The sequence below is a fragment of the Plecotus auritus genome, assembly GCF_963455305.1.
Source record: "Plecotus auritus genome assembly, chromosome: 3".
Taxonomy (NCBI): Eukaryota; Metazoa; Chordata; class Mammalia; order Chiroptera; family Vespertilionidae; genus Plecotus; species Plecotus auritus.
The window spans coordinates 186,097,679-186,123,566 of record NC_137772.1 but is presented as its reverse complement, the minus strand read 5'-3'; the positions used below and the strand labels follow the sequence as shown (position 1 = coordinate 186,123,566).

The following is a 25,888-nucleotide window of genomic DNA, read 5'->3' as shown; positions in this document are numbered from 1 at the left end:
AACTAATAGAGATAAACACACTCATGCACATGAAGGTAGTGCTATTACCTTGAAAAAATTTTTTTGCAATAATTTTGTACAGCTCATGTTATCCACACTCTTAGCTTAGTCTTTATGGATTGATGGTACAAATGTGTCTGAGTTTTCTGGGTAAAGTTAAAATGCAATAGGTTACAAAGGCATGGACATTTCGTTTCACTGTGAAGTCAACTAGACTCTAGTCTCAACCTGAGTAGCACCATGCTGTCATGCAGCCAGCCCAAGAATGAATGAGTCCTACTTACGTTAACTATAGACTCCTTCGTTTGAGCCATATCTGAGATAACACCATCTGTCACAATCAGGAGCACAAAATACTGGGAGCCATCCTTTACAGAAGAAGCATATCTGAAAGGCAAGAAGAAGGTAAAAATCACCACAGAAAATAAAACAGTTCCTCTCTATGCGATGGTTACTAAATACAACTTGGAATAGTCAACAAACCTTTTAATCTCAAGAGAGTATTTAAATATATGTTAGGAGCCTATAACATGCAAACTCTTAAATATACATTTTCCTGAAATATCACACTAGAATAATAGCAACATTGCTGCAAGCTGGCACTCGAAAATGCCTGGCTGCCTTAGAAATTTATTCACTAACAAAAGGTGAGATGAATGAGGGTATGTTTAGCACAGTGGAATGGATATAACTTTTGGAAATAGACATTGTGGGTAAGCAACATATTGTGTATACGATCTTCAGTAAATTACTTTATCTGAACTTTATCTTACTATTCTTAAAATTAAGATACACCTTTATATTGTTAACTAGAGGTCCGGTACATGAAATTCGTACACTCAGGGGGGGGGGTCCCTCAGCCTGGCCCGCACCCTCTCACAGTCCAGGACCCCTCAGGAGATGTCCGACTGACAGCTTAGGGAGCGGGCCAAAGCTGTCAGTTGGACATCCTTTGTACTGCCACGGAGGTGGGAGAGGCTCCTGCCACCGCCGCTGCGCTCGCCAGCCATGAGCCCAGCTTCTGGCTGAGTGGCGCTCCCCCTGTGGGAGTGCACTGACCACCAGAGGGCAGCTCCTGAGTTGAGCATCTGGCTCCTGGTGGTCAGTGCATGTTATAGCAACGGGTCCTTACCTCATTCAATTTGCATATTAACCTTTTATTATATGTTATTGAAACCACATGTATGGTATTCAATATATAGTACAGTTCTGTAAGTTAGCAATAATCATAAATGCCTTTTGTTTTGGAACTAGACAAAGTTGATGGTTGCACAACACCGAGAATGTGTTCAATACCATTATACTATACACTTTAAAATGGATACTTTTATACTATGTGAATTCACCTGAATAAAAAAAAAATGCAATAGAAGAAAAGCTTTTTGAAACATCCATAATTCAAGTTCTTAACACATGTCAAATTAATGAAAGCTGGGACAAAAAGAGAAAAATTAGGCATATAAGGCTATTAAAAAGAAGGAAATCTTACATTTTGGGACAGCATGTATGGACCTGGAGAATATTTTGCTAAGTGATATAAACCAGTCAGAGAAAGACAAGTACAATATGCTTTCACTCATATGTGGAATCTAATGGAAAAAATGAACTAACAAAATAGAAAGAGACTCATAGCTATAGGGAACAGGTTGACAGCTGTCAGTGAAGGGAATAAACAAAAAAATAAAAAACTCATAGACAGACAACAGTATGGTGATTACCAGAGGGAAAGTGGGGTGGGAGGAAGTAGAAGAGGGTAAAGGGGAGATAAATGGTGATGGAAGGAGATGTGACTTGGCATGATGAATACAATCTATATATATAAAAGCCTAAGCTTAGGAGACAGTAAACAAGAAGACTTTGGTCGATTCTTGGAAAAATCATTGAGTGAATCATAGAAAGACTGGGTTTAAGAAAACTTCCATTGATTACCAGTGAAATACCTTCACAGCCTAAAGGATACTAAGGAAGCAAGTTTGAACAGGTCAGGACAGATCAGTAGCATAACATTTCAGGATAAAATTTCTTTCTTAGAGAGCAGAATTAACTACCATATAAAACAAGAAAAATAGTTACCACTTTGCCATAGACCAGAGAAACTAATAGTTGCTCATGCTACTGATAAAACAATTTTACAGATTAACGAAGAGACTATAGTAAGTGGCCTGTTCACACCCTGTAAAGATAGTGTTGAACTGGTCAAAAATACTCCCATGATACTGAACACTGATCTTGGACAATAAAAATTTGTATTAATTTGATGGCAACACAATGAATGGAAAACAATCCAAAGCAGATATGAGCCTCTTCTATTTTACCTTAACTTTTTTTTCTTAATAAGCAAAGTTGATAATCTCCCTCAGGAATTTATTTTAAAAAGTTTTTAAATACCCATTATTTATTTATTTTTCAATGTATTTTTATTAATTTCAGAGAGGAAGGGAGAGGGAGAGAGAGATAGAAATATTAATGATGAGAGAGAATTATCGACTGGTTGCTTTCTGCATGCCCCCTACTGGGGATGGAGCCTGCAACCGAGGCATGTGCCCCGAACGGAAATTGAACCCAGGACCCTTCATTTGCAGGCCAACTCTTCATCCACTGAGCCAAACTGGCCAGGGCATACCCATTATTTTTCAAAAAGTATTTCTTACTGACTATGCTGCAGAAAAATAGGATTTTATATTTTAAGTGATTGATGGAAGGCTATAAATAGTAGTGAGAAAAGCTTCTATGAGTACAACAGTAAGGCTTTTATACTTTGCTTTCCCTGTGATGCTCTTAAAATACAAATTTCTATCAGGTTCAAAAACAATATGAAAAGTTGAGTATTATGCAATCTTGGAAAAACCACTTCAAGTGGTATAATGGTCTGCTTTTTCTGTGTGTGTGTGTTTACTTTTTATTCTCTCTCAATGCTTCTGGTTAACCATGGAGAAAGTCACAGTTGTTAGCATGCCTCCTCCCCACAGCTCCCCTAGCTTGAGGTATAATTGGTATACCGAAAATTGCAATAAGTACTGTATATAATCTGATGAATTTGAACATATATGTGCACTTGTAACCATCAAAACAATCATGGTAATAAATATACCCCTTACCTCTGAAAGTTTCTGTATCCCTTTGTGTGTGTGTGTGTGTGTTAAAACCATTTAAAATAAAATCTAGCCTCTTAAAATTTTAAGTGCATAGTACCTTATTATTAACTACTAGAGGCCCGATGCACGAAATTTGTGCAAGAGTAGGCCTTCCTCTCCGTGGCTGCAGGCACCGGCCTGTAGGCACCAGCTTCCCTCTGGCACCTGGGACCCAGGCTTCCCTCGGCCACCGGCAGGCACCCAGGACCCGGGCTTCCCTCGCAGCCCCGGCTTTGTCCGGAAGGACGTCTTGTCTAATTAGCATATTATGCTTTTATTATTATAGATTATTATAGATAGGTACTATGCTGTACAGTAGAGCTCCAGAATTTACTCATCTTGTATATATGCTCCTTTATTCCCATTGAACATCTACTCCACATAACCCTTTCCCAACCCCTGGTTACCATCATTCTATGTCTATTTCTATGCATTTGACTATTTTAGATGACTCATCTAAGAGAAATCATGCAGTATTTATTCTATGACTGTCTTATTTCACATACCATAATGTTTTCCAGGCCCATCTGTGTTGTCACAAACAGTAGGATTTCTTTCATTTTAAAGGTTGAATAACATCTTATTATATGTATATTAGAGGCCCGGTGCACGAATGCATGGGGGGGAGGGTCCAGCCAGCCTGCCCTGCTTGGGGGTGATTGGGCCAGGCTGGCTGGGAGGAGGGGCTGTGGGCAGTTGGTTGGCCGGCCCCACCCCCGATTGGGGTGGGGGGAGCTGATTGGGGGTGGGGCCAGCCTGAGGTAGGGGCCTCGGGTGGTTGGCTGGTCATCCCCGCCCCTTGTCAAACTCCCAAACTCTGGGGTTGAGGGGAAAATTTGCATATTAGCCTTTTATTATATAGGACTAGAGGCCCGATGCATGAAATTCCTGCACTTGGGAGGGTCCCTCAGCCCAGCCTGTGCCCTCTTGCAGTTTGGGAACCCTCAGGGGATGTCTGACTGATGGCTTAGGGGGAGCGGGCCTAAGCCATCAGGAGGACATCCTTAGCGCTGCTGCTGAGGCAGGAGAGGCTCCTGCCACCACACTGCGCTCTCCGGCTGTGAGCCTGGCTTCTGGTTGAGCAGCGCTCCCCCTGTGGGAGCGCACTGACCACCAGGGGGCAGCTCCTGCGTTGAGCGCCCACCCCCTGGTGGTCAGTGTGCATCATAGCGACTGGTCCTTCCACCGTTCAGTTGATTTGCATATTAGCCTTTTATTATATAGGATATAGTTGGGTCTTGTTTTTTTTTAACTACTCACTAACTCTGTCTTTGGATTGGTGAGTTTAATCTACTTATATTTCGGTTTTCTTTTTAATCATTAGAAAGTATACCAAAAAGAACAGGAGAATATTTTGACACTACCAAGAAAGTTAGGGTTAGATCCTGAGGCAGACAGTAAACTAGGAATTTCTCTGAAGTTTGTTGTTTTATCTTAAAATTCATAGAACTTTTGCATTTTACTAGTACTTTATAATAAATATGACTTGTATTACATTTCTGAACTTTGAGAAAAATTAATACTATAGAAAGATACACGAGTTTACCATGTTCTCACTTCTGCTTAGATATACTGCTTTAAAAATAAATTAAATTCTACATAAGAACTATTCAATCCAATTTTATATTTATTACCATAAGCATCATAAGTTAGTTATTTTAAAGTATTCATTGTTTTTATGGTGTTTGTGCTACACATTCTCATATTGTGGCACTTTGCAAGTTAATCTAAATTTCAAACAAAATCATATTTTATACTAAAAGTATTCTATGTTTATGAAAAAATAATTTAAGTGCTATAGAAATGTGTAAAATAGAAAACAGAGGCTGTTTGAGCCCGCAACCCTGGCATGTGCCCTTGACCAGAATGGAAACCTAGGACTCGTCAGTCCGCAGGCCCACGCTCTATCCACTGAGCCAAACTGGCTAGGGCAAAACTCTTATTATTGAAAGGCTGCTATCTTTTTTCAAGTATAGGATATCTTTAATTTATATTTTAATATTATATGACAAATCTGAGGGAGAGGTTCACTTTGTCAGAATTTTGGAATTCAAACACATTTCTTTGGAGTCTTTGTCAAGTAAGTTTCTGGGATTGTTTTTGTAGACTCATAAATGGTTGGCTCAGATTTGTGGGACATTCTTTTAGCTCATTACTAGTTCTCAGGAATAGAGAGAGCAAGAAAAAAGATAAGAAACTGACTCAGAGTCATAACAAGCTAAAGATACATGAGACTTCTAATTGTATTGGAAGAGATCATTCCCCAAAAGCCTTATCTTTGTGTTTCTTGTTTTTTCTCATTAAAAAACTATAATACTAAACTATTAGATCACAGATTATTTTCTTTCTTTAAAAAGCATTTGTATTGATTTTGAGAGAGAGAGAAAAGGAAAGCGAGAGAGAAAAAACAAAACATCAGTCTGCTGCCTCCTGCATGCCCCCAACCAGGGATGGAACCTGCAACCTGGACACCTGCCCTGACTGGGAATTGAACCAGCAATTTCTGGGCATGGGATGAAGCCCAACCAACTGACCCACATGGGCCAGGGAAATAACGGATTATTTGTAAAGAGGCTGAAACCGTTGGCTGGTAATTACACCTATGTTTGAGAACTTTAAAAATGCTGGACCAAACATAAACATGGTACTAGAGCAGGGTGAAGGCTGTAGTTTTAAATGGCACATTGAAATGCACCTAGAAACTTTACATCTAAAAGCTTAACTTTTGTAGTAGAGATATACCAGGACAAAAAAAAAAAAAAAAAGGAAATTAATTGGTAAGCACCGATGAGAACATCTATAACTAGCATGAGCTCAGACAAAATAAGTCCTATCATTTTTCTCTTATCTTTGTATATAAAACACTGATCTGGATGGTAGTTTGTGACAGGGAGAGAGAGTCAACTATAATTTATCTTGCGTTAATATTATTTTGATTCTGCTTTACTTGACAACCATAAAAAAAACAGTAGGAAAATAGTGTACAGATAACACCGCTTATACAAGCTAATACAATAAGCTAAGCTGTGTTTTTCAAATTACAGGTAATGACCCATTAGTGGATTTTGAAATCAGTTTTGTGGGTCAAGACCTGCATCATAAAAAAGTAATAGGAACAAAAAAGACACCATGGAAATAAAAAGAAAATATAAGATAAGTATTATTCCATAATATTTTTTGTTGTATGTTGAGATGTAAAATTTATACCTTAGTACAGGTTATGGATAAAAATGTTCAGAAAACCTGAGTTAAAGGGTCATACTCAGAGACTCGTCGTCGATGTATCATTGTCAAACTGAGATGGAGCTCCACAGTAGAGGCCCCTGCGGTCAGCCCTGGGAACGGGGTTATTTTAGCATCTTCTCTATGTCCCAGATAATGAAAAGTAGAACACATTTAAGTCGCTCATGATGTGCAAAAGGAACATGGTAAAGTACCAGAACCTTCAAAGAGAGAACTGAAGATTCACGTTGCCCTTGCACACTGATAAAACTGATCCGAAAGCAGTCATTTTTTTCAAATGTTGACTACATGTTAGAAAGAATACAAAAGCCATACTTGTTTGACAATCTGAAAATTGGCAAGGTTTCATAAGATTTGCACTGGGCCAAGCCAAACTTACAAGTATTTCAAAAGTGATATCTAATCTATTTTATGTACTAATGAAAAAATGATAAAGAAATGTATATGGATTTTTACATTAATTTTTTTTTCAGAACATGTACTTGGAGTCACAGCAATTATATTCTGATCTCAATACTATGTATTATATACAGGTAGATCTCTGGGAATTTAGAATATTAACAAGTATATTAATTTCAGAAGGGTGAAAATAATGTGGCTTTATATCACTGAAAGGAAGTCATCTTCATGGAATTCAGTTTCTTATTACTTCTATCTACTATAGAATGTGATATTAGACCTGAATAATTTACACAGATGAGATCATGATTAATCTTGATATTGCTCTCATGAAGGCCTTTTCAAAGAAAAGAAATTTTCCTTGGTTGAACAAATGCAGGTCCTAACATAACTCAGTGTATGTTTCTTCACTTTAGATTTTGATGTGAAGTTTTAGCAAAGAAAGTATCATGATAACTCATTGGAGACTTTCCACTCTATATCAAAATTTACCTCAATTTCTTGGAGGTAAATTAGAAGAAAAAAAACGCTCATCTGTGAGGGCATTCTAACAACAATGTAATGATTTCACTGTGAGTCAGTACAATACAATAAGTATCTTGTGTACTTCCAACTTACCTTGCTACGTGATTAATTACAGGAGCAAAGTTGGTTGGCCCATACAGTTGCACAGATTTCAGACTCCTATAATAAGCCTCCATGACGCCCTCAATGCCATCACAATAGGGGTTTTGAGGGTTCCCATTCTGTAGAACATCACAGAAAAAAAAACAGTAAAAAATTAATAGTGTCAATAAAGGTCAATTGAAAAAAGAGAATAATACACACTGATGCTCATAAAGAATTTTTGGAAGAATATTCATTTATATATTTATAATTGCAAAAATTAAGTGGTCAATAATAGTTTACAATGTATTTTTTAGATTGTGGTATGATAATATAACGTGCACAATAGTTAAAAAATAGATATATTTAAAAACAATGGCAGGAGAAAATTTTAAGTAATCTTGAGAAGCTGAGTATCGCATTCTATAATTAATAGTCTTAATTTTACACAGGCCTGTGTACATGTGGAGATGAATATGTAAAAATCCTGAAAAAAAGTTAACTCTGAGTGGTTATATAATTGGGGGCTTTTATTTCACTCTTTAAACAAATCTGTATTTTCAAGTTGCATGCAGTTATGTATTAAAATCAGAAAAAAATGCTATCTATGCAGTTTTCCCTTATAGAAGGAAAAATGTAAAACATCTGCTACATGCACATATTCAGGCCATGCTTGACAACTCCAACTGGAGAAGAGGTCAGAGGGAATGTGATTTGGTGTCAGAAATATCAAGACAAGGTAAAAGGAAAAGAATCAAAGAAACATATTCATGCTGTGCAAGGGAAGTGGAGCGGCCACTAAGGAGCGATTCTGAAAGACAGCACCCAGAAGGGCAACTTTAAACCTGGAGACCTGGTCTAGCCTTTTCAAACCTTGCGTGCTCTGTTATCATTAGGTTTAATTCTCCTCGTCTAGATTCCACAGATAACACAAATAAGGCAGTGTATCAGTTACCTATTTCTATGTAGCAAATTATCCCAAAAGTTAGTGGCTCAAAACAATAAGCATTTATTATCACAAACATTTTTGGGGTGTCAGGAATCCAGGAGCAGCTTAGCCAGGAGGTTCTCACTAAAAATCTCTCATGAGTTCGCAGTCAAGATGCAGACCTGGGCATCTAAAAGGCTGACCAGAAGTGAGGATCTGCTTCCAAGAAGGCTCACTTATACAGCTACTGGCAGGAGACCAACAAGGACCCTCCATAGGGCTACTTGAGTGTTCTCACAACATGGCAGCTAACGTCCCCACAATGAACAACCCAAGAGAAAGAGCAAGAAGGAGGTCCCAATGTCTTCATAAGCTAGTCTCATACATTGAACACTATTACTTCTACTTTAATTTGTTTGCTAGAAATGAAACACTAAGTATAGTTCATGTTCAAAGGAAGGGGAATCAGGCTCCACCTCTGGAGTGGGGGGGTGATATAAATAAAAGTTGTGGATATATTTTAAAACACTGAACAGTAACAATATTTAAACATAGCAATAATTTTAGCAGGTATGTGTTTGAACAATCACAAGGAACTGCTAATGTATAACAAAAATTTGTTGACTTCTGTATACTGAGCTTTATATGAAAGTATTTACATACATTATATTTTTTATAACCACCCTAAAAAAGTAGAAAAACTAGTGTCATTTTTTCCACTTTACAAATAGACTAAGACACCGAGAATTTAAATACTGTGCCCAAAAGCCACACAACACAAATGAAATAGCCAATATTTGAACCCATGCAGTCTAACTCCAGAATCCAATCTCTTCACCACACTATGCCATCATGTTATGAAATCGAAGCATATTGAAAGACTGGGGATCTTAGGAAACTAAGCCAGATATTATCAACCACTTCAATTTTGCCATTTTGTGAGATAAGAATTTATACACGTTTTCCTTTTAATTTTGCTTTTTTTCTTCAAACTTTTATTAACTAAACCTCAAGTAAATTTTAAAAGCATAAAACTCATAAAGCATAAAACTCTTTATATTATAAAATTGGTTACAGCAGTTGATTAAAATTAAAATGTAAAAGTTCAATATTTAGCACAAAGCAGTTAAGGGTGGTTTTAATGTTAATCTGAGCTGACTTATTTAACCTTCTTTTAGATAAAATTTTACAGTGTTCTTTTCCCTCGATAAAGTATGAAGCAATTAAAATTAAAGCTCATATTCATTTTGGGCATTAAAATGTATAATATATCTTCCCTGAAGAATAATTCTGAGGTTTACAAACCAGGATAATTCTGAGCTTTCTGTCTTTTTAGCATTTGAGTGAGAGTTTATATTTCTATAAAACTATATATTTTCTCTATTTCTCTGGATTTGAAATTACAAGGTCACCATTTTTCTCACCATTTAATTTTCTTAGTGGAAAGATTTTCTTCTTAATGACAACATTGTAATGAGTTATAAAATGATTTTTAAGTCTTTTTAAAAACTCATTTCTTAAAATAATTATGTTGGAAATTAGTTTTTGCTTGTTAAGACAAATTAAAATAAGCTTGTATGAGGATCTGGCACACAAAAAAAAACACCACAGGACATTTTTTAAAATAAGAGGATTCATTTTTGTCTTACATTAATGAAGATGGCAAAGGATGCTCTATTTTATATTCCCTTTTTAATTAACAACTTTTCCATGTATAAAATAATGAATGTCAATTGGTGGAACACATAGAAATATACAGAACAGAATTCAAAATGAGCAATAATCCTACTGCGCAGGCTGCAGTGGGGAAGGGTGTCCAGCTCTCCCCCACTTTCCCTCCAGTTGGCTCCTTTCGGGATTGTAATAGGGGAGTTATATTCAGTTCTGGGCAAGAAGCCTATAGCCTATTGTTACCTACAGCCTACAATATTCTCCAGCAGGGCTAACACACTGACAAAATGCTCTCAGGAGCCCCTGCTTTATTCTTTGAAATGTTAACGGTTGCTGCCCTGAGACTGCTAACTGTGGGGGAAAGCTGAGAGAATTTGCCTTTTTATTCAATAAACAAACATCTATGGAGCTGCTATTTAATGCATATAGGGGTAAAGACCCTTGGTTGTTAAACTGTTATGTCTAGTTTAAAGAAAAGGCATACACATAGATATTAAATTGCATAGATACCTATACATGCCAAAATAAGTGAAAAGCATTAAAATTCTTTTAGATATTTAGTAGGAGAAAGTGCTCGGACAGGTGTAGCATTTCTCTATTGATCAATGCAAAACACCTTCTTTCTTATAAGGATCACTGGCCACACGACTATGAGAAATACGACCTCTGAAGGCCCACACTATTGTATTTTCAGTTACAACTCCATAAGGAGTCACCAGGAATCACAAAGATATTGGCGCAATGACTCATCATTTTCACAACCCAAAGTGCTTCACAGGTGATGCTAGGACTTTTTCCCTTTCTTTTCCCATCCCCTTTTCTTATGGGACTACATCCATTCTTACACATTTTCACATGGAAAGCCTGGGTTTCCCTGGGATCTTTTTGACTCAGCAAAACTCAATTTCAGCTTTTGAGACAACCCCAAACTCACCAAATAGGGAGTATTTAATTTTTTTAAAAGGCCTCCCTTGCCACTTGAAAGATTACATGAACTTGGTGTGGATAAAAAGATTAATGGTTGTGACTACACATCACAATTCTTACCAGGGAAACCTGAGAGTTTGTGAACATTAGGTGGTACATGAAGTGCCGTATTGACATGGGACTGAAGTTTTTGTATTTGCTATTTTGGGCACTTATAGAATATACACTGAGTGGCCAGATAATTAAGATCTCTGAACGCATAATAATCTGGCCACTCAGTGTATATTCTATAAGCTTGTATGAGGATCTGGCACACACACAAAAAACCACAGGACATTTTTTAAAATAAGAGGATTTTATTTGTGTGTGTGTGTGTGTATATATATATATATATATATATATATATATATATATATATATATATTTGAGGCCTGGTGCATGAATTCGTGCAGGGGTGGGGTCCCGCCAGCCTGGCCAGGGGGAGGGGACATGGGCAGTTAGCCAGCTTGCCTGCTGGTCGAACTCCTGGTTGAGGGGACAATTTGCATATTAGCCTTTTATTATATAGGATATACACTGAGTGGCCAGATTATTATGAGTTCAGAGATCATAATAATCTGGCCACTCAGTGTATATTGCAGTTATTTATGATGAGGTTAATTCAGAATATTTTCCTACAAATCAAGACAAATTCTACATCACTAAAGACTTATTTAACCTTTGTCTAGCTTACTTTTCTAAGTAAACAAAAGTGCTTTGAAAAAAAATTCAAGTGATATAACAATTAAGTAATATTAAAACTGAAGTATTATCAGCAGCAGCAACATCTCATTGTTTTCATAGTCATTTGGGAGATTATTTTTTATAAAGTTAAAGTGGTATGACTCTATCCTATAAGTATTTGAATTGAATTGAAAGAACAGTTCAAGATGCAAATAAGAAAAAAAGCCTTCCTTAGCTGTTATTGTAGTTATTGGCATAGGTTTGGATATAGAGAATAAATGTAGAGGTAAAAAACAAACAAAAAACAGAAGAGGAGGGGATTAGAGAGAGAGAGACAGGAAGAAAATCATACACAAGGGTGAGAGGACACTCATGGAAGGAAAAGTAATAAACCTCATTTAGTTTAACATAATTATTTCTTCTCTTAGGCTTAAAATAGCTCGTGACCTTTTTCCTGAGGCATTTAAGACTTAGAATCACATGAGTGATTTTCATGGTCTTATAAGATTCTGGGAAATGTTAATTCTCCAAGAAACAAAATCCCAACAGATATTCATTTTTATATGACATTGGGAGTGTGGCATGTGGCCTATTTCATGGAAGAAAGAATTAAACCCTATAGCAACCTTTTTATGAAAATGTGTGGGGGATAGAATAGAAAAGCAAAAATAAGTACAGCAGTAATAATATTAAAATACTGTTATGAAAACAGTATTTTATGTTATAATAATGGTGTTAATCAAACACATTTCTGAGCAATAGTATTACAGGTATTTTATAAAATGTGGCTTAGTAGTGGTTAAGACAATGGATTCTAAAATAGGATGATCTGGGTTCAAGTACTGTCTGTTAAAACCCTAGTTAAGCCTCTTAGCCTCTGAGCTGAGTGATATAACTCTTGGATGCAGTCTTCTTACCGTATTGAATATGAGTGGCACTTTACAGTAATGTGAAAGGTATGATATGTCTACCACAAAGAAGCTTTATGAAGACTGAATAAGAAAACAAGTATAAAGGACTTAGATCGATACTCAGTAATTACTTAGTAAAGATAGTATATGTGTTTATTTTTGTCTACTTTGCTTATAGAACTTAAAAAAATCCTATAATGAGCATACATTGCTTTTGTAATAAGAATAAAAACAGTAAACGAAGACCTACAAAAATATGACTGGAGAGATTATCTACCTGTTATAACATGTAATGTAGGCTAGGGAGGTGCCTCTATTAGGAAAATCTAATTTTTTCCCAAAATAATAGCTCACCATCATATATTGATTTCCCCCATTATTTATCAGGAAGTGCATGTAAGAGTAAGGCTGTCTGGGCCTCTCAGCATTATCTATGGGGAGTCTGTTTTGAAGGTAGACTGCAACACATTGCTTACCTGCAGTCACACAAATGAAAGTGGATCTATGTAAACTAAACATTAACTAGAGAAATGTTTTTATTCCATTCATATCTATTCCAGTCTACTTAAATCTTAATTAATTATAGCCATAATGCTGCTTCACATTTGAAAAAACTAATTCTAGCCATGACTAGTTCTTTAAATCTGAAATGCCATTTTAAAAGAAGTTATTTAGAAGATTTATAAATCTGATGCATTTTAGGTAGATTAAATATAGTCACACATTCTTTGATCTGCCTCCCATTGAGAGGTAAAAGTTACTCCTCCTACCTTGAAACTGGGCTGGCCTTACTGACTTGTTTGACCAAGAGAATGTGGCTCAAGGAGCTTTCCGGGACTGCCAAGGCTGTGGTATAAAGAGCCCTGTAGTCTCTGTCCCCGCCTTTTAGAATATTCACTCTGGGGAAACCAGCTGTCATGTAAGAAATCTGACTACCAGGAGACCCCAAACTGAGGAAGCCCTTGATGACCACATGGAGAGGTTGTATGTAGAAAGAGGGAAAGATGTCCAAGCAACCCAGCTATCTCAACCATCCCAGCTCAGGCATCAGACATGAGCAAAGAAGCCATCTTAGGGAGCATGCCAGCCCCAGGAGACTGGACATAAAGAAGAACAGAGGAATCCACCTGACTGCCAGAATCAAGAATATGGTTCCGTCTGAACAATTCCAGCCATCTCTGGCCAAACAAGCCATCTCAGGGGAGGCCCCAAACATTACAAGTCATTGAACAAAACAGAATGGTGTTGGTTTACACCTAAAACTTCTAGGCGGGTTTGTTATGCAGCGATAGAAAACCATAATAGACCCCCTATTTATAAATCAGATGCACTTTAGGTAGAGATTTATTGCTAATCTATTTAACTGTCTTTGTTTCCATTACTACCACATTCCTAAGCCAATCACTGAGCAAACTAAGCAGAGTCTACTGTCACAAAAGCCTGCTACATGACTAAAGCAGAAACAGTGAACCAATATTTAAAAATTCAACATGTTTGTTTGTTTCAAAATATGCAATCCTTGTGACATATTCTTACCAAAGCAAACTCATGAGATATCCTTCCATCTGGAGGCAGTTTTGCACCAAAACCTAGAGCTGGGAACATTTTATCACTGTCATAATCTTGAACGATTTCTCCCACTGCTTTCAGTGCCATCCCATAGGCGTTCAGTTGATAAGGATTCATGTAGTGGAGAGAAGTGGGCTGGGCTGGGTTGCCTGATGACAAAAAAATATTTCAAACATGAGTGATCAGGCTAAAGATACAATCTTTTGGACAACATTTTTCTTGATATCTATTTCAGAATAAAATATTTAAAAATTGTGTTTTTTCTGCCTATATCCATGGTGTGTCAAATATAGTTGTGTGTGTGTTTTTTGGTGTGGGGGGAGGGGGAGAATGGATATTAAAACAGAAAGATTTATTTTAGTAAATTCAATCACACATGTAGACAATTTCCCAAAGATATGCCAAAGTATATGCAGATTTTTTTCAGAAATTATTCTTCATTGTCAATGCCAAAGGCTATTATTGAAATTCAGTTCCAGAGTAGTATAAGAGAACTTTTGTTAATTTTATTTTATCATAATATTTAGTTTTTTAAGAAAAAAAAATGTGCCTTTAGCTTGAATTCTTATGCCTATAATCAGAAAACCCAACTGAATTAATGGGCTTGAATAATTATGAGGTTTCCTAAAGTTGTATCACAAAAATAAATTGAATATTTCAGAAGTATTCCAATTTATCCTTTTTAAAAAGGAGAGCATAGTGGTTTTCAAATTCAAGCTAATTTAAATATCTAGATCTGAAAAATGATTCAAAGTTTCTAACTAGACATTAAAGTAGGAGGCAGAAGGCCCAAGGTTGAGTCTTGCCATTTGCAGGACAATATTTTTAAAATGCCTGCGATAAATCATACCACAGTGTTTACTGGGAGGACAAGATGAGATTATGTGTGTGGAAGTGATTAAAAACAATAAAGCACCCTGGAGATGTAAGGTTTAAATGCTCCTGTTATTAATGTTGGGTCATCCACAAGGTCCTGAATTTTCAATATCTTATACTATGTGGGATGCTGCCTGTGATTAGAGATGAATGTGAGAGAAAGTAATATATGTGCTGCCACTTAAACACATTGAGCTTCACATTGAATTGCCCTAATTACCAGCACTAGGAAGCCTGAAAGTCCATTAAGTTTCCTAAGTGAAAATGAAAAAGTTAAATGGAACTCTTAATAACACATAAAACTCAGTTCTACTTTAAGACATTGCCTGAAGAAGGAAAGCCTCGAGGCATAGTTCTTTTCTGCTAAGGAAAAATAATAATAATAATAATAAGCACTTGAGATCCAGAGAGACACAAAATCAAGGAGAGATCTTCCCTTGGTATATAATGCATATAATTATATCAAGAGCATTTCTGGTCTAAAAATAATTCACTGTGTAAATGCATTTCTATTTCCAAAGGGTTACAAGCATTCAAGGGCTAGTTCCACATGACATAATTTCTGAAAAAAGTGTCTTCTGACCAAGATGGCCTTAGTATTCCCCTCAGTTTGACTAAACTTTAGCTAGGTTTCTCCTGACTATAGGCCCGAGCTCCCTTTACTCAGAGCACTCACGTTAGATAACTTGCAATTGCAAATTCTCCACCCTCTGAGGTCTAAATCTCCTACAACCCAGGAATGTCTTTCTCAAGGACCTGGGAGCCAGCCCTTTAAAACGTTATCATGAGAAAGAAAGAAATATCACATGATCTCACTCATTTGTGGAATATAATGAACAACATAAACTGATGAACAAAAACAGATCCAGAGACATAGAAACATCGAACAGACCATCAACCCTCAGAGGGATGGCAGTGTGTGTGTGTTTGGCGGGGGCAAGCGGGTTAAGAGATCAACCAAAGGACTTGTATGTATGCACATAAGCATAACCAATGGACACAGACAGTAAGGGGGTGAGGGCAAGTGCTTGGGGCCGGGGGGGTAGGGAGGGTGGAAGCAGCCAGGGAGAGGTCAATAGGGGGAAAAGGAGACATATGTAATACTTTAAACAATAAAGAATTTAAATTAAAAAATAAGAAAATAAAGAGTGATCTATTTTTTAAATTTGAACAAAAAGAAAAAGAAAGATACCATCCCTGTCACCTATAGTCTCTGTGGGACAGTAGAAGCCTAACTTTAAGAAATATTAATTAGCAAATAAAGATTGCAAAATCACACAAACCACCTCCTCTCTAATGTCCCCCAGTACTTGCCTACTGGTTCACCACAGCACTTAAATTCATTCCCTTCTTTTGTTTTGGAGGAGTTAAGTCAATATCTTTCTTCTACTGTAATAGCTTTGATCCCTATTGCAATAGTTCTGAATAGAGTCTTCCTAGCCTGTTTAATTTGTCTGGAACAATTTTTCTTTGACAATTTTCTTCTAAAGTAGGAATTTTGCCACTTAGTCAAAAGTCCACTGGAGCCACATATAAGCAATACCATTCCTTGACTAAGTGGTTATTTAGCCACACTCTCAAATATAAGGGTTGTTACCCAATGGTTGCAATATGGCAACTAATTCAATTTTATTTAGAAAACCACAACCTAAAATAAAAATACCACTAATATTCCCAGCATGCCTCATGCACAAGTGGGCTTGCTCCTACCCATTCAAAGATGTTGCTTAACTCTTTCCAGCAACTTCATTCAGACCAGTCTTTTCACTGGACCGCTAATGGTATCTTCCTTCCTATCGTGACCTCTCAAGTTTCCACCCTGTACTGAAATTCGCTTTATTCTCCTCCAGCTTATGTCCTCCTTGTTTCTACCAGCACTTACTGTCCTCTCCTACTCTTAGGGCTCTTGTGTTCTGTACCACAAAATATAGCAATTTGCCAAACTGAGTGTCAATTTCTGAATCTGAGGCCGTGTTTGTACCACCTCTGTATCTGCAACAATGTCTATGAAGAATGAATTTGTAGTAGGTTGCTAACATTGGAGCCCAATTAATAATAATGGTAATTATAATAGCATGGAATCTAACATGTATTGAACTCCTTACTTCATATTTCACTTATTCCTTTTCAATGATGTATGGGTACTTTTATTATACCTACTTTTTAGATTACATAATTTTCAGATTAAATAACTTGCCCTAAATCACACAACAATACTTGGTAAAACTAGAATATGAATCTAGGCAATTGGGTTCCATAGTTCCTACTCTTAGCTATAACTCTTACTTAGGGGTCTTGTAATATTTTAAACCCTGAATATTATCAAATTGATATCTAATTTTGCTTTAGAGATACACCATGCCTTTGTAAAATGATCCTACTTGGATATGATTATTTTTTTAAAAGCTCTTTTACAAAAGCTTTGTCGAGATATAATTCATATAACTTACAATTCACCCTTTTAAACTATGCAACTCAAAAATTTTAAGTATATTCACATATATATATATATATATATATATATATATATATATATATCTCCATCACTACAATCAATTTTAGAACATTTTCATCACCTCAGGACTTGTTTCCTGAGCCCATGCAGCCCAGCAGACTTACTTCTTCTAAGGCTCACTTCTTCTACCACTGTGACTTTCTAAATAAATTTTGGCTTATATTTTTTTAAAAAAAAATTAAAAAAGAAGATGAAATTCTGTAGCTATTCACTATCATTTCCTTGTCAGTCCATTCATCCCAGCCCTAAATAATAACTAATCTACTTTCTGTCTCTGTTAATTTGGGAATTCTGGACATTTCATATAAGTTGAGTTACATATGATATGGTCTTTTGTGACTAGCTTCTTTCACTCCATAGTCATTTCAAGGTTCATCTATGTTGTAGCATGTTTCACTTCATATTTCATTCCTGTTATTGCTGAATAGTATTCATATCAACATACCACATTTTTCTATCAATTTATGAGCTCATGGACATTTGGGTTATTTTCACATTTTGGCTATGATGCTAAAAATATTTGTGTACAAGATTTTGTATGGAGGCATGGTTTCATCTCTCTTCTGTTTATATCCAGGAGTGAAATTGCTGGGTCATATGGTAATTGTAATAACTTGAGAAACCGTCAAAGTATTTTCCAAAGTGGCTGCACCATTTTACATTATCACCCGCAGAGTATGAGGATTCCAATTTCTCTACATGCTTACCAATACTTGTTAACTGATTTGTAGATTATGGCCAACTGAGAATTGTGAATCATTTTCCCCCCCTTAAGTCTGCTTTCAATTGGGTCAGTTTCCCATTTCCTCAAATTTTGATAGAGATTAAATTGAAACTGGAGATCAATTTGAGAAATATTACCATCTTAACAGTGTCAAATTTTCCAATCAATAAATGGCATGTTTTTTCCACTTATTTAGACCTTTAATCTTTCAACAATTGTTTTTCTGAATAGTTTTTAGAGTATATGTTTTATACTCACTTTGTTAAATTTACTCCTCAGTATTGGATTCCTTTTGATACTATCCTATCTAATAAAAGAGTAATATGCAAATTGACCATACCTCTGCTACACCAACAAGCCACACCCACCAGCCGTGCCCACCAGCCAATCAGGAGGGAATATGCAAATAAACCCAACCAAGATGACTGCAGCCACAGAGAGCAGGAGGGAGGCTTGGGTTTCCCTGGTGGAGGAAGCCAAGCGTTCTGCCTGCCCTTGCCGAGCCAGGCCTCCATTCAATGCTACAAAGTTTCAATTATAGAAGATAAATAAATCCCAACAGAAATGGTGGCAGCCACCGAGGTAGAGAGAGCAGGAGGCTAGGGTTGCTCACAGTGATGGAGGAAGCCAAGCTTATGCAGCCCTGGCCTGCTTTGGCCTCCACTTAAGGCTACAAAGTTTCAATTATAGAAGATACATAAATCCCAACAAAAATGGCTGCTGCCACACAGCAAGCAGAAGGCTTGGCTCCACTCCAGGCTACAAAGTTTCAATAGTAGAAGATAAATAAATCCCAGATACCAGGGCCTCTGCTTGGGTCACCAGGGGGCATGGCCAACCTGCAAACCACCACAGGCCCCTCGCCCAGGCTGTCCCACACCCCAAGGGAACCCCCACCCTGATCCGGGACACCCTTCAGGGAAAACCAGCTGGCCCCCACCCATGCACCAGGCCTCTATCCTATCTAATAAAAGAGTAATATGCAGATTGACCATCACTCCAACACACAAGATGGCTGCCCCCATGTGGCCAAAGATCCTGCCCCCATGTGGACACAAGATGGCCACCACAAGATGGCCAGCAGGGGAGGGCAGTTGGGAAGAACCAGGCCTGCAAGGGAGGGCAGTTGTGGGCGATCAGGCCAGCAGGGGAGGGCAGTTGGGAGGGACCAGGCCTGCAAGGGAGGGCAGTTGGGGGCGATCAAGCCTGCAGGGGAGGGCAGTTAGGGGTGACCAGGCCTGCAGGGGAAGGCAGTTAGGGGCAAACAGGCTGGCAGGGGAGCAGTTAGGCATCAATCAGGCTGTTAGGGGAGTGGTTAGGGGGTGATCAGGCTGGCAGGCAGAAACGGTTAGGGACAATCAGGAAGGCAAGCAGGCAAGCAGTTGGGAACCAGCAGTCCTGGACTGTGAGAGGGATGTCCACTGGGATTGGGCCTAAATGGGCAGTCAGACATCCCTCGAGGGGTCCCAGATTGGAGAGGGTGCAGGCTGAGCTGAGGGACACCCCCCCCCCATGCACGAATTTCGTGCACCGGGCCTCTAGTTGTAAATAGAATTGTTTTCATAATTTCATTTTCTGATTGTTGACTGGAAGTGTATAGGAAAAAACATACTTTATATATTGATATTTTACCCTTCAATCTTACTGAATTCATTTGTAGGTTCTAATAGATCTTAAATAGGTTAATTAGGATTTTCTATATACCAGATTATGTCATCTGCAAAAAAAAAAAAATGGTTTAACTTGTTTATTTCCAATCTGGATATATTTTATACCTTTTCTTGCCTAGTTGCTCTGGATACAACCTCCAGTACAATGTTGGATAGAAGTGGTAATAGTAGACATTCTGTCCTATTCCTTATCTTAGGGGGGAAGCAGCCAGCTTTTCGCTATTAAGTATAATGTTAGCTATGAGTTTTTCATTTAGTCCCTTCTTTATTAAGGCAACTTCTATTCCTAGTTTGTTAAGTGTTTTATCATGAAAGTATGTTGGACTTTGTCAAATGGTTTTTCTGCATCAATTGAGATAACTATGTGGTTTTTAAATAATTTTCTAATTACCTTATTTGATTTTTTAATATTAAGACAATGTAGTGCATTCCTGTGAAAAATCTTAGTTGTATTGCTGAACTCAATTTGCTAACATTTTATTGAGAATTTTTATATCCATTTTCCATAAAATATATTGATCTTTAGTTTTTCTTTTCTTGTGATATCTTTGTCTGGTTTGGGTATCAAGGTAATACTGACCACATGGAATGAGTTGGGAAGTGTTCCCTCCTCTTCTATTTTTTGGGAGAATTTGTGAAGAATTTTTATTAATTCTCCTTTAACTATGTGGTAGGATTCACCAGTGAAGGTATCTGGACTTTGGTCCAGATAAACATTGTGGGTAGTGTTAAAATTTTATTACAAAATTCAATTTATTATTAAAGTTCTGTTCAGATTATCTATTTTTAAACTCAGTTTCAAAAGGTTTTGTCTTTCTATTGAATAGATTCTTGCTCTTCTTGCTAATGTTCATCAGTGAATAAAAGCTAGTATTTTAAACCAGTGAGGCTTTAGGTTTTACTTCTATGTTCCATATTTTACTGAATAAAACACATGAGTAAAAATCATTAACTTGAAGTCATAATGCTGGAGAATAAATTTAACATGCAGTGTAAGGTTCCTGAATTATAGTTTGGTTCCCTAGTCTCTATTTCTAACTCAAGAATTAATAAGCCAAGATGTATTTATTACTAAAAAGATATTCTGGATCATTTTTCCCCATTGTATAAGAGGACAATTGAAATAAGTGATTTCCAAGGTGCTTTCTTACCTAAAAATTCTATTATTTTGTGACATGTGAGTCACTGTGAAAAACATGTGAGGTAAAGGAAATATAATGTGAGGAACATAATAAGCACAATAAATAATTTGGAAAAAAAACCTAGATAAATATAAACTGATGACTACTACTTCTGGTAAAAGTTAAATAATGAGATTCATGTTCTAATGATACATAATTATATCAGATGACTGTCCTATTTGAAATAAAGTTACTTCAAAATAAAATTAAAAGTCCACTACTTTTCTTTTTTAAAATATTTGATATGCAAATTATAAATATCTGCACATGGACTTAGATGACACCTCATCTGAATTAAATATAAGTATGGTAACATGAATAATTCTTAAAAATAAATATTCAAGTAAAAATAAAGTATGTCAAATAAGGTACATGTACTTGAATTACATTTATATAAATTAGCACACATAGAAATACTGTAAAAATGAGGACTATAATTAAATTTCAGGATTATAATTATGTATGGAGAAGAGGGGAGGATAGGAGAAATGGGGTGGGGTACATAATGGGCTTAACTAAATCTAGAATTTTCTTTTTAAAAATATGCAAAACAAAAATGACCATATTTTGATATTTAATAAGTTTGAATGGGACTATTACATACTTTTGTTATATTTCTTGTAGCCCTCTCTATACCTGAACTAATTCATAATGTTAAAAAGAAAAAGGAAAATTTATCTGAATATCTGAATTTTATATGAATCACTTCAAAAGTATGAAAATATAGAAATAAAATATCAAAACATTATGAAAATAAATATTTATATTTCACTAAGTTGCTGATCATTTTTATTAAGGGGTAGTCATAATACTCACCATTTGATGCTGTAAAATCAATAGCCACCGTGAAATTGATTTGTGTTCTAGAATATAAGTAAATGAAAATCATTAATAATGAAATAATTTCACAAAAAGTTTGATTTCCATTTGTGTTACCATATTTTTAACATAATTAATTTTCTTAAATATTACTGGCAACTATGTTACAGTACAGACTGGATAGCATCAGATAGGCAGTTTTCAATGGTAAGAACTTGGTAAAATACCTTTACAATTATACACCTGCAAAATAAAACATAAGGTGTCCGCAATAAAAATGAAGAAGTCAAACTGCAAATAATTATTTGCCAGTCTCCAATGTCAGCATTCATTTTTAATTTGCTTTCAAAACTACTCTATAATCCATGTTAAATTATTATGCCCTTAAAAGTATGACATGGCTAAAATAATCTCTAGGACTCTAGTAATATCATTTCTTGAACTCATTCTTTCCAACAATCATAAAACACGTGATTTTCTCCTGCTTTCCTAAAAAAATGAAGTATTTCAGACACAGATCCATCTCTCAGTGATTACTGCCTTCTGGTGTGTGTATGTGTGTGTGTGTGTGTGTGTGTGTGTGTGTGTGTGTGTGTGTAGATATAAATGTTTATATAGATAAAATTGGTTGCACATACTTTCAACAATTGATAATTAACCCAAAATAATTTGGGGGGGATTATATTGTTCCTTTTTTTCTGATAGAAAGATATACCTCTGAGTCTTTCTATAAGTAATTTAGCCTCTTTTTCACCAAGTAAGGCATAAAAACACAATTATGTGACAATTATATGATTACTGGGATAACCTGCATCATATCTAATTTAAAAAATAATTTTAATTGAAAAAGCAAATCATTTTAAAACATGACTACTTCGACTATTTTTATTAACAAATTACTTTGACACTTCACAATTGATTTACCACTTCAAGTCTAAAAGTGTTGTTTAAATGGTGGTAGTGTTGCTGGAGGTGATGGTGATGATGATGATGATGATGATGGTGATGATGATGATGATGATGATGTTAGGTATTTCAGCACAGGATCCCTTTTAGTTCTCTTAGCACTAACTATAGTAATATTTCCTTCTGTCTTTAAAAATTAAGCCTGAAGCCGAAACCGGTTTGGCTCAGTGGATAGAGCGTCGGCCTGCAAAATGAAGGGTCCCGTGTTCGATTCCGGTCAAGGGCATGTACCTTGGTTGCGGGCACATCCCCAGTGGAAGGTGTGCAGGAGGCAGCTGATTGATGTTTCTCTCTCATCGATGTTTCTAGCTCTCTATCCCTCTCCCTTCCCCTATGTAAAATATCAATAAAATATATTTTAAAAAAATTAAGCCTGAAGAGCCCTAAATATCAGGTACTGAAAAAAACTCAATCATTTTTTCCTAAGGAATGTATCTTTTATGCTTTACATTTAATAAAAAAAACTAATAAAGATTCTCTTTATAGCTACATGGTAATTTCTTCTTAGATTAGAAATTAGGTTTATAGGCTAAGAATATAGGTTAATTTGGAACATACACTAACCAGTATGAACCAAAATGAGTTTTAAAATTTTTAGAAAAGAATATAGGGACATACTTGGGATACATTCTGAGATAATAAATGTTTTTAAGGAACTTGAAAGAATTGTCACCATCGGTGAATTACTTTGTCATTCTGCAGAAAGGAACTGAACTGACTGTACTACAGGGAGTATGGTGTATTAGAAAGGGTATAGCTTCTGAGTCTGAAAAAGCTGGGTTTGAATTCCAACAATCTAGTTACTGACATTAGTCAAGTTTTAAAAGTCTCAGAGGGAAGGTCTGGCACAATAACTCTCTCTCTCTCTCACTCTCTCTCCCTTCTTTCATTGTTAATCCTCACCTGAGGATCTTTTTCCCATTGCATTTTAAAGAGAAAGGAAGGGAGGGAAAACGAGGGGGAGAGGGAGAGAGAGACAGAGAGAGAAACATCAATGTGAGAGAGACATTGATTGGTTGCCCCTTGCAGGAGCCTGGATGGGGGCGGGATGACCTGCAACCCAGGTAAGTGCCTTGGACTGGAATCCAACCCGTGATTTTTCGCTGTGTGGCCCAACGCTCCAACCACTTTGCTATAAGGGCCAGAGCTCAATTCTCTATTATAACAGTGTTTTGCACAATGCTTTCCACATATTGGAATGCACACCTTGTGGTTGATTGATTTCAAGATTTGATTGGTTCTTTGCCTCATTCTGCATGTCAGAAAGAATCTTACTATTTTACCATTCTGAATCAGCAGTATGCAAATCAGAAGAAAAATATGATAGCTCATTACACAAAATGTTTCATGGTTGTGACAGTCCCTTAGCCTGTTATTACACCATTTGGATTTTTCATTTAAAAAACTATAATTCAACAATTATTTATTGAGCATTTTCTGATGGTCAAGCCCTGTGTTTAAGTGATAAAGAGAAAACAGTAGCAAACCAAACACTATCCTTGAAAACTCATAGAGTTTACAATTCCAGCTTCTTACTATCAAAAAAATGACAAAAATAGCACAGGAGTTTATAACAATTCATAGTTAATAACATAACTGTGCATTTAAAATTTGTTCATTCCCATGATTTCTAAGAATTTGACATTAATATAATAATGTATACTTACTATATACCAAGTGTATTTTGAAAAAAATTCAATAAAAGTTTTTTTTCAAGTTGCTAGCAAACCCATAACTTTAGACTATAAGGCAGATTTCTTCAAGGATCTGATAAATGATTTGTGTCATAAAAGTAAGCCAGACAAAACATCTTCATTATTAATCTTGTTACCCTTTTTCATTCTTCAATATTGCTTGAAGACTAATATTAGAGAAAAAATCAATCATGTGTCAAAGTAAGAAATCTGAATTTACAGGCAATGATTGACATAATATTCATAAAACTATCATATGTAAGTCTCAAAATATTCTGTTCAAGAAGTGTCACTTTAGCTGTCATTTTGTTTTACTATATTCTACATTTATGTTATATCATATTCTAGAGTATAAAACAAGCTATGCCTGCCAAATTTCATGAGTTAGTAGTAACATCTTATGAGACTTCCCAATTCATACACCCTACTACTGCTAAAATACATACTTGGAAAAAGTCCTTATTTTACTCTGCCACCTTTCCAAAAGCTGTGAATGACAGATAAATCAGATGTCAAGATGGAAAATTTAACTAGCAAAGCAAAGATCCATAGAAAACACCTATAGGTGTGCATATCGAAGAAAACTGCACATATGTATGTACTCCCACACACATGCACATATAGAATAATACCATCTAAAATAACTTTCCTACAACTGTCTTTATACATTAATTCTTGAGAAATAACAACTGTGCTGGGGGTGTACTGCATTATTTTCTTCCCAATTTCAAATTATGTTCAGTTGCACAAACTTGACATTATTAACATGAAAGATAAACTTTCCTCCATCCTTCTTTAAATGAATCTTGACAAAGGCAGATTCAGATCCACAAGCTGTTGGATTCTAGAACCCAAAAATGCAGATGAGATGTCCACCCACTCTTAATATCCCTCTCATGATTGCCATGCTGGCATCAAGACTTTGCTTCTGCCTTGATTTACTGGCAATGCAATCAGGTTCCTACTTCAGTTCTAGAACCTGCCCTACACCTGTTCACTTGCCTCTGGCATTATCATCAGCCTAATCCTGCATAACCCCAGCTCACTGTGGGCTAAACCTTGAATCCTTTTCTGTCTTACCTTTTTCCTCTTTCGTAAAAGTAGTTCAACTACCTAATTGGCAACACAAACAGCAGCCAGATTCTAAGTTTTGCTGCATCTTCACAATCCCTGCTTCCCATGCCCATAAACATTAGAGGATTCATTACCCTTGACAACTGAGATCTGCTAGAATGAGGGCAGGCTTTGAGATGCAAATTCAAATAGAAATACTTTCACTACTTGCAATGTGATCTTGGGAAAGCTATTCAACCTCTTTGCACCTCATTTGCA

At 36.3% G+C, this 25,888-nt stretch overlaps 1 protein-coding gene across 2 annotated transcripts in view; it reads right to left on the bottom strand.

Annotated features, from left to right (window-relative positions):
• Positions 1 to 25,888, bottom strand: part of CPNE8 (copine 8) — a 197,285-nt gene that overhangs the window by 16,963 nt on the left and 154,434 nt on the right. Inside the window, exons 1-5 of one of the 2 annotated variants that reach the window (XM_080658964.1) lie at positions 25,637 to 25,750; positions 21,894 to 21,940; positions 14,079 to 14,260; positions 7,395 to 7,522; positions 285 to 387 (exon numbers count right to left, since the gene is read on the bottom strand). In XM_080658964.1, coding sequence (XP_080515090.1) covers positions 285 to 387; positions 7,395 to 7,522; positions 14,079 to 14,228 — 381 coding nt within the window. In that variant the 5' untranslated portion in view covers positions 14,229 to 14,260; positions 21,894 to 21,940; positions 25,637 to 25,750. Of the gene's footprint in view, positions 1 to 284; positions 388 to 7,394; positions 7,523 to 14,078; positions 14,261 to 21,893; positions 21,941 to 25,636; positions 25,751 to 25,888 lie in introns of those variants that run through there. The other variant, XM_080658963.1, reaches the window with a different exon arrangement.